The sequence below is a fragment of the Bos indicus genome, chromosome 2 (genome assembly GCF_029378745.1).
Source record: "Bos indicus isolate NIAB-ARS_2022 breed Sahiwal x Tharparkar chromosome 2, NIAB-ARS_B.indTharparkar_mat_pri_1.0, whole genome shotgun sequence".
NCBI lineage: Eukaryota > Metazoa > Chordata > Mammalia > Artiodactyla > Bovidae > Bos > Bos indicus.
The window spans coordinates 135856028-135875439 of NC_091761.1; the positions used below are offsets into that span (position 1 = coordinate 135856028).

At 49.6% G+C, this 19412-nt stretch overlaps 1 protein-coding gene across 1 annotated transcript; it reads right to left on the minus strand.

Annotated features, from left to right (window-relative positions):
- Positions 1 to 6092: 6092 nt before the first annotated feature.
- SRARP (steroid receptor associated and regulated protein) lies at positions 6093 to 9299 on the minus strand. Its single transcript, XM_019986100.2, has 2 exons — positions 9095 to 9299; positions 6093 to 6987 (listed from the first exon to the last, which is right to left on the minus strand). Exons 1-2 carry the CDS (start codon positions 9180 to 9182, stop codon positions 6473 to 6475), a joined length of 603 nt encoding a protein of 200 aa, XP_019841659.2. The 5' UTR covers positions 9183 to 9299; the 3' UTR covers positions 6093 to 6472.
- Between the last annotated feature and the right edge of the window lie 10113 nt (positions 9300 to 19412).

Below are 19412 nucleotides of genomic sequence, written 5' to 3' on the forward strand. Positions count from 1 at the left end.
TCCCGCACTGAGGGCAGACGCTTTACCGTCTGAGCTACCAGGGAAGCACGTATAATGTATGCTGCTGCTACTGCTGCTGCTAAGTCGCTTCAGTCGTGGCCGACTCTGTGCGACCCCATAGACGGCAGCCCACCAGGCTCCCCCGTCCCTGGGATTCTCCAGGCAAGAACACTGGAGTGGGTTGCCATTTCCTTCTCCAGTGAATGAAAGTGAAAAGTGAAAGGGAAGTCGCTCAGTTGTGTCCGACTCTAGCGACCCCATGGACTGCAGCCTAGCAGGCTCCTCCGTCCATGGGATTCTCCAGGCAAGAGTACTGGAGTGGGGTGCCATTTCCTTATCCAATGCATGAAAGTGAAAAGTGAAAGAGAAGTCCCTCAGTCGTGTCCAACTCTTCACGACCCCATGGACTACAGCCCACCAGGCTCCTCCGTCCATGGGATTCTCCAGGCAAGAGCATTGGAGTGGGGTGCCATTGTTTTCTCCCGTATGATGTATAGATTTCATTAAAAGAAAAGGAGTGGAGGATCAGTTGTAGACTCTGGAGCCACACCACCTGGGTTCAAATCTCGTCTCTGCTGCTTGTGAGCTCTGTGATCTTGAATAAGTAACTTATCTCTGTTGCACCATGGCAAGAACACACAGAAGAGCTGGACAAAAAAGATCTTCATGACCCAGATAACCACGATGGTGTGATCATTCCCCTAGAACCAGACATCCTGGAATGCGAGGTCAAGTGGGCCTTAGGAAGCATCACTATGAACAAACCTAGTGGAGGTGATGGAATTCCAGTGGAGCTACTTCAAATCCTAAAAGATGATGCTGTGAAAGTGCTGCACTCAATATGTCAGCAAATTTGGAAAACTCAGCAGTGGCCAGCAGGACTGGAAAAGGTCAGTTTTCATTCCAATCCCAAAGAAGGGCAATGCCAAAGAATACTCAAACTACCACACAATTGCACTCATCTCACACGGTAGTAAAGTAAGGCTCAAAATTCTCCAAGCCAGGCTTCAACAGTATGTGAACCGTGAACTTCCAGATATTCAAGCTGGTTTTAGAAAAGGCAGAGGAACCAGAGATCAAATTGCCAACAACCGCTGGATCATCGAAAAAGCAAGAGAGTTCCAGATAAACATCTATTTCTGTTTTATTGACTATGCCAAAGCCTTTGACTGGGTGGATCACAATAAACTGTGGAAAATTCTTCAAGAGATGGGAATACCAGACCACCTGACCTGCCTCCTGAGAAATCTGTATGCAGATCAGGAAGCACTAGTTAGAACTGGACATGGAACAACAGACTGGCTCCAAATAGGAAAAGGAGTACATCAAGGCTGTATATTGTCACTCTGCTTATTTAACTTGTATGCAGAGTACATCACGAGAAACGCTGGGCTGGATGAAGCACAAGCTGGAATCAAGATTGCCGGGAGAAATCTCAATAACCTCAGGTATGCAGACAACATCACCCTTATGGCAGAGAGCAAAGAAGAATTAAAGAGCCTCTTGATGAAAGTGAAAGAGGAGAGTGAAGAAGTTGGCTTAAAACTCAACATTCAGAAAACGAAGATCGTGGCATCTGGTCCCATCACTTCATGGCAAATAGATGGGGAAACAGTGGAAACAGTGGCAGACTTTATTTTTTTGGGCTCCAAAATCACTGAAGATGATGATTACAACCATGAAATTAAAAGACGCTTGTTCCTTGGAAGGAAAGTTATGAGCAACCTAGATAGCATATTAAAAAGCAGAGACATTACTTTGCCAACAAAGGTCTGTCTACTCAAGGCTATGGTTTTTCCAGTGGTCATGTATGAATGTAAGAGTTGGACTGTGAAGAAAGCTGAGCGCCAAATAATTGATGCTTTTGAACTGTGGTGTTGGAGAAGATTCTTGAGAGTCCCTCGGACTGCAAGGAGATCCAACCAGTCCATCCTAAAGGAGATCAGTCCTGAGTGTTCATTGGAAGGACTGATGCTGAAGCTGAAACTCCAATACTTTGTCCACCTGATGCGAAGAACTGACTCATTTGAAAAGCCCCTGATGCTGGGAAAGATTGAAGGTGGGAGGAGAAGGGGACTTCAGAGGATGAGATGGTTGGATGGCATCACCACCTCAATGTCATGGGTTTGAGTAGACTCTGGGAGTTTGTGATGGACAGGGAGGCCCGGTGTGCTGCAGTCCATGGGGTCGAAAAGAGTCAGACACGACTGAGCGACTGAACTGAACTGGACTGTTGCACCATGAAGCGGTGGCAGCAGGCTGCACCTGCCGTGGCTGCTCTGTGACGCACTCAGAGGGCTTGGTGCCTGACGGCTGGCTGTGGCTCACATATGCCATGTGCTGAAGACACCAGAGGGCTCAGTTAGATCCCCTAATCTCGTTTCTGTTTGGATCCTGACACTGTCTCTGGCTCCATTAAGATGAAGACTTGGACTGGAAGGGCAGAGGAGCTGCCTTGTACCTGGGGTCCCCTTTCCAGGAAAAGCAGGTGAAGCAGATGGGAAAGGTAGGTTCCTGGGACTTCCTGGTGGTACGGTGGATGAGAATCCGCCTGCCAGTGCCGGGGACACGGGTCCAATCCCTGGTTCCAGAGGACTCCGCATGCCATGGAGCAACTACAGCCCTTGCACCGCAACCACTGAGTCTGAGCTCTAGAGGCACCTACTGAGCCTGGAACCCGTGCTCTGTGACAAGAGGAGCCGCCGAAACGAGAAGCCCCAGCGCCGCAAGGAGCAGCCCCCGCTCACCGGCCTAGAAAGCCCGAGCGCAGCAGCACAGACCCGGCGCCACCAAAAATAATTAATAATGATAAAGTGGTCAGTTCTGCAAGGCCCTCCTGGAAGACCTGTCTGGGCACTGGGGGTGGGGGAGGTGGGCCAGAGAAGCACTTGGAAGCCTTGGTTTCCTCTTCCACAAACAAAGATCAGGTCGCACCCTCCCAGGCCCGCTGTGACAGCCAGAGCCAGATGGTGTTTAGTGTAAGCTCGGGAAATGCTAAGGTCCTGTAAAATCTCTGTGCTTGTTTTCTGAATGAGGAAACCCAAGCTTCCACCCTCTGACTCTGCCCTCACCTGGGAGAGGGTCTTGAGGAGCAGGGAGGCTGGGGTCTGCCAGGCTGGGGCCCCAGGCAGGAGCCTCTGGGCGGCGGGATGGTGCTGTTTACAGTCAGCACAGCGCGCCTGGGCTCACCCCGAGTAGCCCCAGGCCTGTCCTGAGCTCTGGAGCCCTCCAGCGCCTGGACCCAGGGGCAGCTCTCCCTGGGGGTCTGAGGAATGCTGGCGGGGTGGGGGCCCTGGGGAGCCTCCCTGAGGGGCATCAAGCCGGGCCGCTGGCCCCAGGGAGCCGGAGGGGAGAGAGCGGACGGAAAACCTGCCTCTCCCTCCCTGCTTCCCTCCCTCCTTTCTGCTTCTTCCTCCCTTTCTTCCCTCACAATTCTTGAGCACGCACCACGCCCCAGTCCTGATAGGCATGGCTGCCAACTGTTACTCGGTGGTTCAGGAAAGTCTTTCTTCTTTGTTGGTTCATTGTCTCAACAGCTTTTCGGTAAGTTTCTGTTATATGGCGGGTAGATAAAGCTCTGAGGATGCGCCGTCGCCACTTCAGCCCTGGCTCTGCCACTCGCTGTCTGTATGACCTTGGGCCAGTCACTCCTCCCAGCCGGGCCTCAGTCTCATCTGTACAATGGGATGGCCCCCACAGGACTGTGGGGAAGAGATGAGGTTTCCTCCTCCACCCGTGTGCCCAGCTCAGTGAGGGCCTCAGTCACTCGGTCAACCCTCAGATGCCCCTGCCCACTGCCAGGCCCTGGGGACTGCTCCTTGGGGACTGTTCCTTGGAGACTGCTCCTTGGGGAATGATCCCTGGGGACTGCTCCTTGGGGAATGATCCCTGGGGACTGCTCATTCACTCCTTCCGCAAACACGAGCAGAGCACCTGCAGCTCAGTACAGGCTTATGACGCTATAACTGCGCAGTCACTCTGCCTGGGGTTTGGACTTGGTGACCTGGCGTAAATCATTTCATCTCTCTGTGCCTCAGTGTCTTCACGGGTCCAGTGTGAGAGGAACTGGAGTGGCATGTGGTGTGTATAAAACCATCAATAGCGGCTATTCCAGAGGAAAGGGACACTGATTAGAGTGAAAGCGGGGCTTCTGAAAGCTCGGCCCTCCCCCAGCCCGGAAGGCGGGGCCGCCCAGTCTGATGCTGGGGCGACACCTGCTGGCAGGAAGCTAGGCCTGCAGCCCCACCCTCTTCTGAGGGCTCTGACTCCCTTCCAGCTCTGTCTCTGGGCTCTGCTAGTCCAGTGATTCTCAGCAAGGGGAGGACAGAGGAGGGGATGTAAACGGTCCAGACTCCTCTCTCACCACCTCTCTAGGACGGATCATTACTCCCTTTGCCTGGAGTAAGATGCAGCTTCCTCCCCTGCCTTCCTCTCCCAGCACAAGAGCTAAGGAATCTTTTTTTATAAGGCAGGTTGTGATTTCCAGCAGTCCCCACCTCAGAGTAAAATAGAGACCTCCTCGTGGCCTGCGAGGCCTCCTGTGAGAGGCCCCTGTCGCTTCCCTGGCCTCTCTGTTTTCAGTGTGTATGTGCATCCTCTCCCCCAGCTGGAGGACAAGCTCCTTGATGGCAAAGCCTTGTCTGTCTGTCACTGCTCCATCCCAGGGTCTAGCCCAGAGCCTAGCACACAGTAGGCACCCAACAAATACTTGGTGAATGAATGAATGGCTCCTCCAGCCAGACTGAACGACGGGCCCTTCTCCCTGGCGCACCCCCACCCTGCCCCTTGCCTTGGTATGACTCACTCACTGGTCAGCTTTTAGTTTAGATGCCACTTCCTGCACGAAGCCCTCCTTGATCTCCTCCCCTGAGTGGCCTGGGCGCCCTCCTCCAGCCCCAGTGTCATTCTGTGTGCCTTACCGCTGCACGTATCAGAAGTCACGACAACCAACGGTCGTCTTTCTTGCCTCCCCTACCAGGCTACAAGCTCCTTGAGGACAGGGTCTGCTTTCTCTAGGTCCCCTCTGTTTAGAAGAGACCCTGCCAGGAGGAGAGGCCATCTGCTGTAGGGCTGGTTTGGCTTCTAAGCCCAACTGCATCTGTCTATGGGCCTCGAGTACATTCCTCAACTTCTCTTTGCCATGGTTCTCTAAACTGTGAAATGGGTAAAAAAACAACAACAACAACAACAAAAAAAAAAACGGCGCTTCTCTGTACTGGCATTTGGAGGCTGTCATTTCCCTGGCACAGAGCAAATGGCCAATACACGTCAGCCACCAGCGTTGTGTGTGCATGCTGAGGCGCTTCCGTCGTGTCCGACTCTTTGCATCTCTATGGACTGTAGCCCACCGGGATCCTCTGTCTGTGAGATTCTCTAGGCAAGAATACTGGAGTGGGTTGCCATGCCCTCCTCCAGGGAATCTTCAGGACCCAGGGATTGAAACTGTGTCTCATATGTCTCCCACATTGGCAGGCAGGTTCTGTACCATGAGTGCCACCTGGGAAACTCACCAGTTTACTAGGTTTGTAGAAACCTAGTAAAGCATTAGTGAATAAATGAACATTCAGCAATTTTAATCCAAGAGGCTTGAGACCCTCTTTGTCAGCATCTCTTAGACCTCCCTCTCTCCTCACAGCAGCTCCTACTTCCTGCTGAGGACCAGGACTGCCCTGCGGGAGAGGCATAGAGCTCCCCCACCTACTTTTCTGTCCCTAGGGGCAGTGGAAGCCTGGCATGCAGTGGGTGCTCAGTAAATAATATCTCATTTTCATCTGTTCAAGCATGCTACTCCCTTCCCTTTCTGAGTACTTCCACCCCATCCTGAGAAGCCAGTTCCCCTTATTTCCCACCCCACCTGGGTCCTTAAATTGCCATCCTGAGTCCCGTGCCCTCCCGGTGATTCCTGGTGACCTACAGCCTCGCACGTGGGCGAAGATGGCTGCAGTCACTTTCTGCCCCTGCCCGTTGTGCTGGGAGGTTCTGACTCCTGCTCTGGATGAGAAACCAACCAGGTGACCCTAGGGAGGGTAGTTCCCAGTGCTGTTCCACCATTTTCCATCCCACCACCTTGCTCAGTGTCTACACAGCATTCATTACACTGCTCGAATAGTCTTTATTCGGTTGTTTAACTTTTCTCCCCCACCCTCAAGCTTACAAACTCCAAGAAAGCTGCAGTGTCTTTTCCAGCGCCTTGCAGAGCTGGCAGTTGGGAGATGCTGTGTTAGAGTGTGCTGTGTGACTGAGTCAGCCTCATTCTACGTGGCGGCGCCTTATCCTGCTGCCGCTGAAAGGCTAGCAAAGATGCAGAGGAAGGAAGGAGGATACTTGGTGCTGTTTCAGATGTCCTTTAGGATCCAACTCTCCTTCCCTGGCTCAGGCACAAAAGCCTTCTGCTCAGCTGGGGAAGCGGGAGTGGACGCTGGGAATCGTGCATGGACCCCTGACCCTCTCCGCCACGGCCAGGCTCCTGCAGTCAATCCGCCTGTGCGCAGACGCAGGAGGAGAGGGCCTTGAGGGAGCCGATGACCGTTCCCCACGCGGAGGACCTCGAGGACACGGCCTTCACGGGGCTCCCCTTGGCTTCAGGAGCCTCCGCAAGGCCTTCGGGGCTGGCTGGGGGGGAAGCTGGGGCCGTAGTCCCTCTGCAAGGCCCCCCGGCCTGGGCAAGGCCCCCCCTACTTAGCGGAGCCTCCAGAGTCAGGTTGGAGGACTGCTTTTCTCCGCATAACAAGATGTAGGTCTTCATCGGAGGGACGGCAGGTCCCGGGTTGGGACCAGGGGTGCGGGGTGGCCCTGGGGGTGCTGCCAGGGAGATCTGCTTCCCTCGCGCACAGTCGATGACGAAGGTCAGGTGGGCTCCGGGGACGGCCTTCTGCCGGCGCGCCGGCCTTCCACTTGGAAGGGAGCAGAGGGCTGGAGGTTCGTGCTGGCGCAGCGTGGGGCCGGCTCCAGTGGTTCGCGTGTTCGTCCACTCAGCGGGGAGTTTTTCTGTTAATAAAATAAAAATAAATAATTTTTATTTTATATTGGGGTATAGTTGATTTGCACTTCCCTGGTGGCTCGGGGTAAAGAATTCGCTTACCATGCAGGAGAAGGGGGTTGGATCCCTGGGTCGGGAAGATCCCCTGGAGAAGGAAATGGCTACCCACTCCAGTATTCTCGCCTGGAGAATCCCATGGACAGAGGAGCCTGGGGGACTGCAGTCCGTGGGGTTGTAAAAGTCTTAGCAACCAAAGAACAGCGGTAGGTGATTTACCATGCTGAGTTAGTTCTAGGTGAACAGCACAGTGATCCAGTTATTTATATATCAAACATACATCCATTCTTTTTTAGATTCTTTTCCCATATCTGTAATTACAGAATTTTGTAAACAATATGTATTTACTTATTTATTTGGCTGCACAGGGTCTTAGCTGCAGAATGCCGGATTCTTTACCTTTGTGTCACGTGGGATCTTTTAGTTGAGACATATGGGATGTAGTTCCCCAACCAGAGATCAAACCCAAGCCCCCTGCATGGAGAGCACGAGGTCTTAGCCAGTGGACCAGGGAAATCCTGTTATCACAGAATACTAAATAGACTTCCCTCAACAGGGGTTTAACTGTATGTCGTACGTGCTAAATTGCTTCAGTCGTGTCTGACTCTTTGAGACCCTATGGACTGTTACCCACCAGGCTTCTCTGTCCATGGGCATTCTCCAGGCAAGAATACTGGAGTGGGTAGTCTTTCCCTTCTCCAGGGGATCCTCCCAACCCAGGGATCCAACCCACATCTCTTACATCTCCTATACTGGAAGGTGGGCTCTTTACCACTGGTGCTACCTGGGAAGTTCTAACTGTAGGTTAGTTGACACACAAAAATGGGAAGCCGGTGGGGCTTAACAGCATGCATTTCAGCACTGGGGAGGCCTGAGTATGAATCTGTCTCCTCCCCACCCCCCCTCAGCCCTCTGCCTTCCGGGAGCGCAGAGCCCACCACATCAGAGCCTCTCAACCCCACCACGCCTCCAAGCTGCTTGGGCATCTTGTTATCATGCAGATTCTCAGGTGGCTCCATGGAAAAGAATCTGCCTGCAATGCGGGACACCTGGGTTCGATCCTTGGGTCGGGAAGATCCCCTGGAGAAGGGAATGGCTACCCATTCTAGTATTCCTGCCTGGAGAATTCCATGGACAGAGGGGCCTGGCAGGCTACAGTATATGGCTCTCAAAGAGTCAGACGTGACGGAGCGACTAACACTTTCACTTCATTTCTGGTACAGCAGGTCTGGGCCGGGGCCTGACGGTCTGCATTTCTGAGAGGCGCCCAGGGAATGCCGATGCTGCTGGCCCACGGACCACACTGTGCTGAGTAGCAGGAGGAAAGCCCGACCTCCTTTTACAGGTGAGGGAACTGAGGCTCAGCTGGTGCAGACGTCAGTGGCCCCAGGAAGCACCGCTGCGCCCCATCCCCCACCATACTCTTATCCACCTGTCCCCTCGGGCCCGGGGATCCTCGCTCTGTCTTTCCCCACCAAACAGGGGGCAGCCGTGAGCCAACCCAGGGGCTTATCAATGAGCCAACCCGGGGATTTATCAATGAAGCAAGTGCCAGAGCAGGTCTCTCTGAATCCAAAGCCTTTGCTCTTTGAAAAAAACGTTTCAAGTTGCCCAAATGATAAACAAAACCATCCTCTTGACTACGTGCTCGTCGCCACGACCCAGCTCAGAAGGAAGCTTCTCTTCTGCTAAGTTAGTTAATGCAGGAAATGTGGCTGATCCTTGAACAATGCCAGTTTGAACTGTGGGTCCACTTACATGTGGATTTGTTTTCAATAAATACCCATTCCTACACAATCCGTAGTAGGTTGAGTCTGTGGATGTGGACTCTCAAATACAAAGGGATGATTGTAGTTATAGCCTGATTGTCCACTGCTCGGAGGATCAGCGCCCCAGCCCCCAAGCTGTTCAAGGGTCAACTGTAAATGAAGCTCACCCGTGGCTTGAGAATCTTGGCAGCCCTGGAGGGAGGCTGTCTGTCCTTTCCTGCCACCCCCACTCCACGGCCTCCCCAGTCCCTCTCAGCTGCAGGGCTGAGGCCCCCTCTGCACCTCTTACCTGAGCTGGTCTCCAGGTTCGCCTCAAGGCCCCCAGGGCGGGCACTCGGGTCTCTGGTGTCTTCTGAGGGGGCCGTGACTGCTGCCATGGCACCTGGCTCAGCACTGGCAGAGGAAGCTGTTTTCAGCAGCCTTGTCCAGAATGCGGGTCCGCACCCAAGGACCAGACCTTTTATATTTACCAGATCCGGATCTGCTGAGTGAATTCCACCAGGAGCCACAGGAACTGGCCTGGAGCAGTTGGGGGATTGCTTTGATCAACGGGTTTATGTCAACAGGATTGCAGTCCAGTGGCTGGGAGGCAGGCCTTCTACCAAACACACAGTTTCTTCCAAGCTCAGCAGCTTCCTCCCCTGGGACGAGGCTGGGAACCATCTCTTCCAGGTCTCAGTTTCCCGAACCTTAGTCATTGCCTGGCTGCATTCCCAGTTGTTAGCTGTTTTATTTATTTATTTTTGGTCCCACCTAAGAGAAGGGTCTGGCAGAGGATGAGATGGTTAGAGAGCATCACTGACTCAATGGACATAAATTTCAGCAAACTCCAGGAGACGGTGGTGGACGGAGTTCTGGATGGTGGAAAGTCCAAGATCAAGATGCTTATCGATTCTGGTGCTTTGTGAGCACCTGCCTACTAGTTCATAAATAGCTATCTTTTTGCTGTTGCTTCACCTCACAGAAAGTGCAAGAAAGGTCTCTGGGATCTCTTTTTATAAAGGCACTAACCCCATCATAAGGGTTCTACCCTCATGACCTAATTACCCCTCCCCGAAGACCCCACCTCTTCAGTTCAGTTCAGTCACTCAGTCGTGTCCGACTCTTTGCGACCCCAAGGACTGCAGCACACCAGGCTTCCCTGTCCATCACAAACTCCCAGAGCTTGCTCAAACTCATGTGCATCGAGTCCGTCAGCCCATCCAACCATCTCATCCTCTGTTGTCCCCTTCTCCTCCCACCTTCAATCTTTCCCAACATCAGGGTCTTTTCCAATGAGTCAGTTTTTTGCATCAGGTGGCCAAACTATTGGAACTTCAGCTTCAGCATCAGTCCTTCTAATGAATATTCAGGACTGATTTCCTTTAGGGTAGACTGGTTGGATCTTCTTGCTGTCCAAGGGACTTTCAAGAGTCTTCTGCAACACCACAGTTCAAAAGCAGCAATTCTTCGGCACTCAGCTTTCTTTATAAGTCCAACTCTCACATCCATACATGAATACTGGAAAAACCATAGCCTTAATTAGACAGACCTTTGTTGGCAAAGTAATGTCTCTGCTTTTTAATATGCTGTCTAGGTTGGTCATAACTTTTCTTCCAAGAAGCAAGCGTCTTTTAATTTCATGGCTGCAGTCACCATCTGCAGTGATTTTGGAGCCCCCAAAATAAAGTCTCTCACTGTTTCCATTGTTTCTCGATCTATTTGCCATGAAGTCATGGGACCAGATGCCATGATCTTAGTTTTCTGAATGTTGAGTTTTAAGCCATCTTTTTCACTCTCCTCTTTCAGTTTCATCAAGATGCTTTTGAGTTCCTCTTCACTTTCTGCCATAAGGGTGGTGTCATCTGCATATCTGAGGTTATTGAGATTTCTCCCGGCAATCTTGATTCCAGCTTGTGCTTCATCCAGCCCAGCATTTCTCATGATGTCCTCTGCATATAAGTTAAATAAGCAGGTGGCAACATACAGCCTTGACGTACTCCTTTCCTGATTTGGAACCAATCTGTTGTTCCATGTCCAGTTCTAACTGTTGCTTCTTGTCCTGCATACAGATGTCTCAGGAGACAGGTCAGATGGTCTGGTATTCCTGTCTCTTTCAGAATTTTCCAGTTTTTTGTGATCCACACAGTCAGAGGTTTTGACATACATAGTCAGTAAAGCAGAAGCAGATGTTGTTCCGGAACTCTTTTGCTTTTCGATGATCCAGCGGATGTTGGTGATTTGATGTCTGGTTCCTCTGCCTTTACTAGGTTTCAGAATATGAATTTTGGGAAGATGTGTTCTATCTACAGCATCTTTTAGGTCAATCAAATTTTAAGTCAATTTTTTTTCTTTTACTGAAAAAGAGAAATACTTGTCTACTGAAAAAAAATGTACAGCCTCAAGTTCAGAGTCACGTTTTTTCAGTGAATTTACTGAGGGCTTAAGTCCAAGAGAAAACCTGATCAAAAGAGGTAAGTGTAGAGCCAGGATATATAGGAGTTCAAAACAAAACAAAACAAACCAGGTCGTGGAAACATGAAAAGATCGCTGTCAGGGACGTCTCTGGTGGTCTAGAGGTTAAGACTCCCAGCCTCCAACACAGGGGGCTCAGGTTCGATCCCGGGTCAGGGACTGAAGATCCCACGTGCTATGCAGCGTGGCCAAAAAATAAAAAAAGAAAAGAAAAAGATTACTGTTAATTAAAGAAAATCAGACGTCTCACGTTAGTGACTTTGGTGCTTTTACACGTACGGGAAGCTGCGTGAGTTTGGGCTTATTGGAATTATTCCTTTAATGTGCACCTTGACTATCCTGCTTTTCTCCCTCCCGAGCCCCGTCAGGTGCACCGTTGGGGTGGCTGCAGTGGCGGCTGGCCTGTCGGTTGCAATATTGTTTGCTTACTGACAAGGCAGGTGACATTCTTTGTAGTAGTACTTCTATAAATGAATATTTATGGTAGAAGATGCTGCCCCAAAGAAGAGCATGCCCTAATCCCCAGAACCTGTGAAAATGTTACCTTACACAGCAAAAGAAACGTTTGCAGGTGTTATTCAGGGTATTCCAGTCTGACGCCAATTCTGATGTGTGCTTTTTTCCACATTACCAAGCAGTTAATGTTTTTCTGACACTGCCTACCTGGAGGTTGCTTCAGATTTCACAGATTAAGAGGTCAGTCCTACAAGACTGCCCCTGGCACAGATATCAATCACACGTCCTGGTGGTCAGATGGGTTTCTGACCTACAAATGGGAGGGTCCCAAAACACACTCCTTGGATTCAATTAGTTTGCTAGAGCAGGTCACAGAACTCAGAGAAGTGTTTTGCTTATTAGATTGCCAGTTTCTTATAAAAGGATATAACCCAGGGGACTTCCCTGTGGTCCAGTGGCTAAGACTCCACACTCCCAATGCAGGGGGCCTAGGTTCAATCCCTGGTCAGGGAACATAGATCCCACATGCCACAACTAAGCATTTGAATGCCACAACTTAAGTTCCTGTGTGCTGCAGGGAAGATGAAAGATCCCACATGCCCCAACTGAAAATCCTGTAAGTCTCAGTGAAAATCAAAGAGCCCACGAACTGCACCTAAGACCTGGGCAGCCTGAATAAATAAATAAATGTGTATATATTTAAAAGAATGTAACTCAGGAAGAGCCAGATGGCAGAGATGCACAGGCAAGCTGTGTGGGAAGGGCCAGGAGTGTCCACCGCCTCTGAGAACGCCGCTCTTCCCCAGTCTCCACGAGTTCACCAACCCAGAAGCTCTCAAAACCCTGTTCCTTAGAGTTTTAATGGAGACTTCAGTGCATAATCATGATTGAGTAAACCATTGGCCATTTTGGCCACGGATCTCCAGTCCCTCACTTTCTGAAGGTTGGGCGGTGGGCGGGACGTCCGGCCCTCTAACCAAGGGCTTGGTCCTGCTTCCATCCTCGGGTGATGTTGTCGTTTAGTGTCTGACTCTCTGCGACCCCACGGACCGCAGCACACCAGGCTCCTCTGTCCTCCGCTAACTATCTCCCAGAGTTTGCTCAGATTCATGTTCCTGGAGTTGGTGAGGCTATCTAACCATCTCATCCTCTGCTGCCCCCTTCTCCTTTTGCCTTCAATCTTTCCCAGCATCAGGGACTTCTCCAGTGTGTGAGTTATTCACATCAGGTGCATGTAGGGCCGTTCTAAGAGTCACCTCATTACGATAACAAAAGCCACCGTTTTCCCTCTTCTCAACTGGGAAATTCCAAGGCTGGTAGGAGCTCTGCGCCAGGAACCAGTAGGAAGACCAAATATATATTTACTTAACAGATCTGGGTTCAATCCATGCTTCAGGAAGACCCCCTGGAGGAGGGCATGGCAGTTCACTCCAGGATTCTTACCTGGAGAATCCCCTGGACAGAGGAGCCTGGTGGGCCACGGTCTATAGGGTCAAAAAGAGTCAGACACGACTGAAGCTACTTGGCATGCATGCATCTATCAGAGGCATGGACTTTGATACAGGGATGTTGGGTGGATTGTCTAAGTGAATACACCGTAATGACACCAGTCCTTAAAATGGGACTGTTTTCCAAGCTCGGTTAGAGAGATATGACAATGGGACAAGGCCAGAGTGAAGCGAAGCGAGAGACTCGGTCTGCCACTGCTGGTGTTAAAAAAACAAACCAGGATGCGGTAAACATTGTAAGAGTTTCTTTGAATAAAAATCGACTTCAATCAGGTAGCATCTAATCTAGAAGACAGAAAGGACCCCTGAGCAGTGGTACAAAGGCAGAAAGGAGCAGAATTGGAAATTACACTAGGCAAGAAAGTGGGCTGGTTATCGCAAGGTTACTTTCTCTCTGGAGACAGCAGGGTTCCATCAGGCACCTAACTGGTGTCCATCAGGTGGTTCCTGATTGACTGGTTTAAGATTCTACTTCTGGAAGAGCCAAAACCTTCATGAAGTTAACTCTTTGTCTGCTGATGTGAGGCTTAGTATAAGCAGCTCCATTTGGGGCTTGTTGTATTGTTTGGGGTTTTTTCATTAGCTTTTTAAATTGAAGGACAGTGTGTTTACAGCATTGTGTTAGTTTCAGGTGTACAGCTTTGTTGCTGATTAGTCACTGAGTCGTGTCCAACTCTTTTGCGACCCCATGGACTGTAGCCTGCCAGGCTCCTCTGTCCGTGGAATATTCTAGGAAAGAATAGGGGTTTTCCTGACCCAGGGATTGAACCCGTGTCTTCTGCATTGGCAGGCAGATTCTTTACCACTGAGACACCAGGAAGCCCAGCAGATGTAAAGCATCGTTCCTCAGAACTCATAACCCTGGTCTAATCATGAGGAAAACACCAGCAAGATCCAAAGTGAAGGACATTCTGCAAAATACCCACTTAGTGCTCCTCACAGTGTCAAGATCGTGAAAAACAAGGCGGGACTGAGAAAAAGTCACAGACCAGAGGAGGCGGAAGGGACGTGATGACTGCATGCCGCGTGGAGTCCTGGGCCGGCTCCTGGAAGAGAGGAAGGGTGTTAACAGGAAACCTGGGGAGATCCAACAAAGCCTGGAATTTAGTGAGTGGCCACGTACCAGTGTTGTTTAAGCAAACGCTCCCTGGTCACGTCGGATGTTAACAATGGGGAAAGTGGGCGTGCGCTGAACGGACTCTCCTACTGACTTTGCATCTTCTCAGTACGCCTGCAGTTATTAAAAAATTTAACAAGTATCTTTAAAAAGTTAGTGGGGAAGACTCTCATTGGACGCTAGGGCAGGTAACCGGGGCACCTTCTCATTTCTCTGATAATTCAAAGGAAATGAACGTCAGGAAGACAGTGCGAGCGGGGGTCTGGAGAATTCGGACTCCTCTTAGATTACTAGTGGGATTGCTAAGTGTTTCAGGCACTCTGAGTGGGGGAATAAATTAGGAATTTGGGATGAACAGATACACCCCAGTATAGATAATGTGTTAATAGTGAGGACCTACTGTCTAGCACAGGGGACTATGTTCAGCGCCTTGTGACAATCTATAATAGAAAAGAGTCTTAAAAATAGCGTATATATGTCTGTGCGATTGAACCACTGAGACACTGGAAACCAGTTGTGATTCAGTTTCTAAGAATGGTGCCGTCATGTTGGAAAATAATTTGGCAGTTCCTCAAAATGTTAAAGATCGAGTCACCATAGGCTTCCCTGGCGGCTCAGTGGTAAAGAATCCGCCTGCGAATGCAGAAGACATGGGTTTGATCCCTGATCCGGGACTATCCCACATGCGGCAGAGCAGCTAAGCCCGTGAGCCACAGCACTTCGCTCCTGAGCCCCGGTGCTGAGACCACTGAAGCGGCACGCCCGGAGCCCCTGCTCCACAGAGATGCCGCCACAGTGAGAAGCCCCAGGGCCGCAGTCAAGAGCAGCCCCCCAGTAACCCGGCACAGCCAAAGGAAACAAGTTTGCAGAAAGACCCACAAAAAATCCTGTAATATGGAGATTATGTTCCAGTATGATGAGTCAAAAAATAAAGAACACAGTGCTTAAAAAAGTTGTCATAAGACCCAGCAATTCAGTCAATGCGTGTACCCGAGTGAAACACGTCCACACAAAACTGTTCACAAATGTTCACGGCATCATTATTCACAACAGCTTCCCTTGTGGCTCAGCTGGTAAAGAATGCGCCTGCCATGCGGGAGACCTGGGTTCAATGCCTGGGTTGGGGAGATCCCCTGGCGGAGGGCGTGGCAACCCACTCCAGTACACTTGCCTGGAGAATCCCAGGGACAGAGGAGCCTGGCGGGCTACAGTCCATGGGGTCGAAAAGAGTCGGACACGACTGAGCAAGCAAGCACAAAGTGCAAAGGACGCCACTGTCCATCAGCTGTTGAACAGATAAACCAAACGTTGTAGATTTATGCAACAGGATGTTATGTGACCATAAAAAAGAGTGAAGTGCTGATCCATGTTACAATGTGGATGAAGCTTAAAATCTGAGTGAAAGAAGCCAGTCATTAAACACCGCATTTGATTCCATTTTATATAATGTCCGGAAAGGCAAAGCCGTGAAGACCAAAAGTAGATTAGTGGCTTGTCAGAAGTTGAGGGAAGGAAGAAGTGAGGTTTGGTAGAGTGATGAAATGTTCTAAAATTAGATAGCCGTGTTGGCTGTGCAATTGTTAATATACTAATAACCAGTGAATTTTATACTTCCAAATGGTGGATTGTGTGGTATGTTTATAATCTCAATAGAGCTGTTATCTTTAAAAAAATGAGCGCTATCCTATCTTCCCTAATGAACTGTTTTTCTGGAAAATCACGTGGCCCTGGATGAGAGAAAGCTCTTGTTTACAGAATTTCAGCTAATAAACGTGGAAAGAATGATAGGATCAGAAATGCATCATTTTACAACCTCTAATGAAGTTACTGACTCAGACAAGCATCTTCAAAGGAAGAAAGTACTGGGGAAGGTTGATGAGAAACTTTCCAAAGAATCAGGCTGCTGCCACTCAAACCACCCAGACCACCCACTTTATCATCACTAAAGGATCGGGAAAATCCCCTGGAGGAGGGCGTGACAACCCCCTCCAGTATTCTTGCCTGGAAAATTCCATGGATAGAGAAGCCTTCTGGGCTACAGGTCATGGGTCTCAAAAGAGTCAGATGCAGCTGAACACACTCAGCACACACAGCGCTCACAGCACCTAGGAGGCCTTCTTACAGAACGCGGATCTGAATCTACTCTATAGCTATTTTACAGGAAACGGGGCTAATCGCAAGACAGCATAAGGAAGGACATAGAAAAATCCACATGTTTAGATCGAAACTGGGGAAATTAGGCATATCTTATTTAAAGTCTGAGCACAGATAATAAAGCACTGTCAAAGAAAAAAAAAAAAAAAATCCAGAATGTGGGTCATTCTACAGGACAAGTGACCCCAGTTCTGCAATAAAGCAATGAAATGGCAAAGAAGTAAACAAACAAAAAGATTAAAAAAAAAAAAACAAAAAATGAGACAAGGAGAAATGATTACTCTGGAACAAAAGTGACTCAAAAGCCAAAACTAACTTGACTAAAAAAGATGCACAACATGAGAGCTGTGAGTTAAGTTGTATTTGAGGCAAACGAGGGCCGCAGCCCGGGAGGCAGTGCCTCAGACGCTCCGAGAGACCGCTGCTAAGCGCCAGACACGACTGAGCGACCGGACTGAACTGATATTCGTTCAAGTCCCCGTCTAAGGTAATCAGTGTCAGTTCCACTGCAGCAGGCGCGGGTTCCATCCCTGGTGGGAAGGGGTGGGGTGGGGGGAAGAAGGGTATCTTAAGTACACTTAGCAAGAGTTAACTGTTGAATCTGGGTGATAGCCCCACAGAAAATATTTCACTGCTTTCACTACTCTGTGTTCTTTACAAAGTCTTCTTTTCTTTTAACAATTTATTTATTTACTTATTACTTTCGGTGCACTGAATCTTTGTTGCTGCGGCTGGGCCTCCCTAGCTGCGGTGAGTTGGGGGTGGCTACTCTTCAGTTGTGCTGTTCGGGCTGCTCATAGCAGCGGCTTCCCTTGCTGCAGAGCACAGGGCTCGTTGGCTGTGGGCATGCGCGGGCTTAGTTGCCCATGTCTTGGACCAGGGGCTTAACCAGGGTCCCCTGCTTTGCAGGTGGATTCTTTAGCACTGGACCACCAAGGGAATCCTACAAAATTTTCAAAATGAAAAGGAGTTTAAAAGTGAATGTCAAGGGTTTATGCCGAGGATGTCCGTGGAGAGTAAAGAAAAGCATTGCATGACAAGTGAGCAGAGAAAACATAAAAGTAGCATTTATAAGTTAAAACCCTGTTATATAATTCCTGATTGCAACATGTTTGTAGTCAGCGTGATAAACTAAATTGTGTAAATAGACATTTGTCGCTTTATCTACAGCGTTTTAGGTTTATATCCTCAGGCTGGTCAACCACACAAAAAAATTCTACTTCTTCGGAAAATGCAAGGTAGCCCACGTGTAAATAGTGACCGAGCTTTGGGAAGACTTTGGAGGGGCTGAGTTTTAGGCTGGAGACTCTGGGGATGGTGAAGGGCCCTGTGCGTCACTCTGAGGGGAGAGGGTGCTGGCGGGGAGAAGCCACGGTGAGGGAGCTGGTTAGGAACTCACACGAGCACTAGCCCTTGGTGAGAAGGCAGGCGAGTCAGCCCTTCACTCAGTCAACCCGTGCGTGTGTACTTACTCCGGCCCTGTCCCAGCCACCCACCCCAGGGTTCTGGATTCCTTCTTCTCTAGTTCTCTGAAGAGTTCTGGCATCTCAGTGTCATTTAATGAAGACCACTAGTGAGTCCAGATTTTATTCAACCAACTGTGCTGTTAGAACCATTCTCAGCTTAATCATTAAAACACCCAAATCTCTGTGACGTGCATTTATATAGCGATACGTTCTGCCAAGTCTAATGTAAGCTCCCTTCCTCCTGCACCTACCACCTTCAGAATCCAGTTACACCCATATTCCCCGGTTTCAGCTCATTTATTAGTTAAGACTGCTGTCTCTTCCTCTTTGTCCTTCCTTCCTTTCCTTTCTTTCTTGTTGGTAAGCCACCTCCAAGATCAGACTGGGCATTTTGGAATTAGACTTTCTGTAGATCTGGAGATGAAAGAAGCGTGGTGGAGTGAGAGGTCTCTGAGAGGAACCAGTGTCTCCTTGCAAAATAACTTCCTTGCTGTTTGTTGTTCAGTTGCTAAGTTATGTCCAGCGTTTTGCGACCCTATGCACTGTAGCACATCAGGCAACTCTGCCCTCCACTAACTCCTGGAGTTTGCCCAGATTCAAGGCCATTCATGTCATTTCACATGCTAGCAAAGTTATGTTCAAAACCCTTCAAGCTAGGCTTTAGCAGCACGTGAACCTGGAACTTCCAGATGTACAAGCTGGGTTTTGAAGAGGCAGAGGAACCAGAGATCAAATTGTCAACATTTGTTGGATCATGGACAAAACAAACAAGTTTCAGACGAACATCTGCTTCACTAACCATGCTAAAGCCTTTGATTGTGTGGAACACAACCAAATAACTTCCTAATTGGGCTTCTCTGATAGCTCAGTTGGTAAAGAATCCGCCTGCAATGCAGGATACCCTGGTTCAATTCCTGGGTTGGGAAGATCCACTGGAAAAGAGATAATCTACTTGCTCCAGTATTCTTGGGCTTCCTTTGTGGCTCAGCTGGTAAAGAATCTGCCTGCAATGTGGGAGACCTCGGTTCCATCCCTGGGTTGGGAAGATCTCTTGAAGAAGGGAAAGGCTACCCACTCCAGTATTCTGGCCTGGAGAAGTCCATGGACTGTATAGTCCACGGGGTCTCCAAGAGTTGGACACTGAGGACTCTCATTTTCACATGAGGCCGTTACATGCCCTCCAGGGAAAGCAGTTTGGCCTCCTGCCATGGGGGGAGGGGCTGCCTCTGCCCGCAAGGGCGTTTCCTTGAATTTTGGATTTCGGGAATCAGGGGAACTCATCGTCTGCCTCCACCCAAACATCCCCATTTCAATTCCTAAGTGCACCTTGTTCCCGTTCAATGTATCTGGCCAGGTGAAGTTATATTGCAATTATATTACAGTTTAGCAACCCACTGATCGATTCTGTTGAATTTTTGACTACACAAGCCCTGTGGCTACAAGAGATAAGTA

Excerpts from the sequence above, each read along its gene's own strand:
- SRARP (XM_019986100.2), bottom strand. The coding sequence starts at position 9,182 with ATGGCAGCAGTCACGGCCCCCTCAGAAGACACCAGAGACCCGAGTGCC. Across the intron at positions 6,988-9,094 it reads GAACCTGGAGACCAGCTCAG|AAAAACTCCCCGCTGAGTGG; the intron begins GTAAGAGGTGCA and ends TTTTATTAACAG.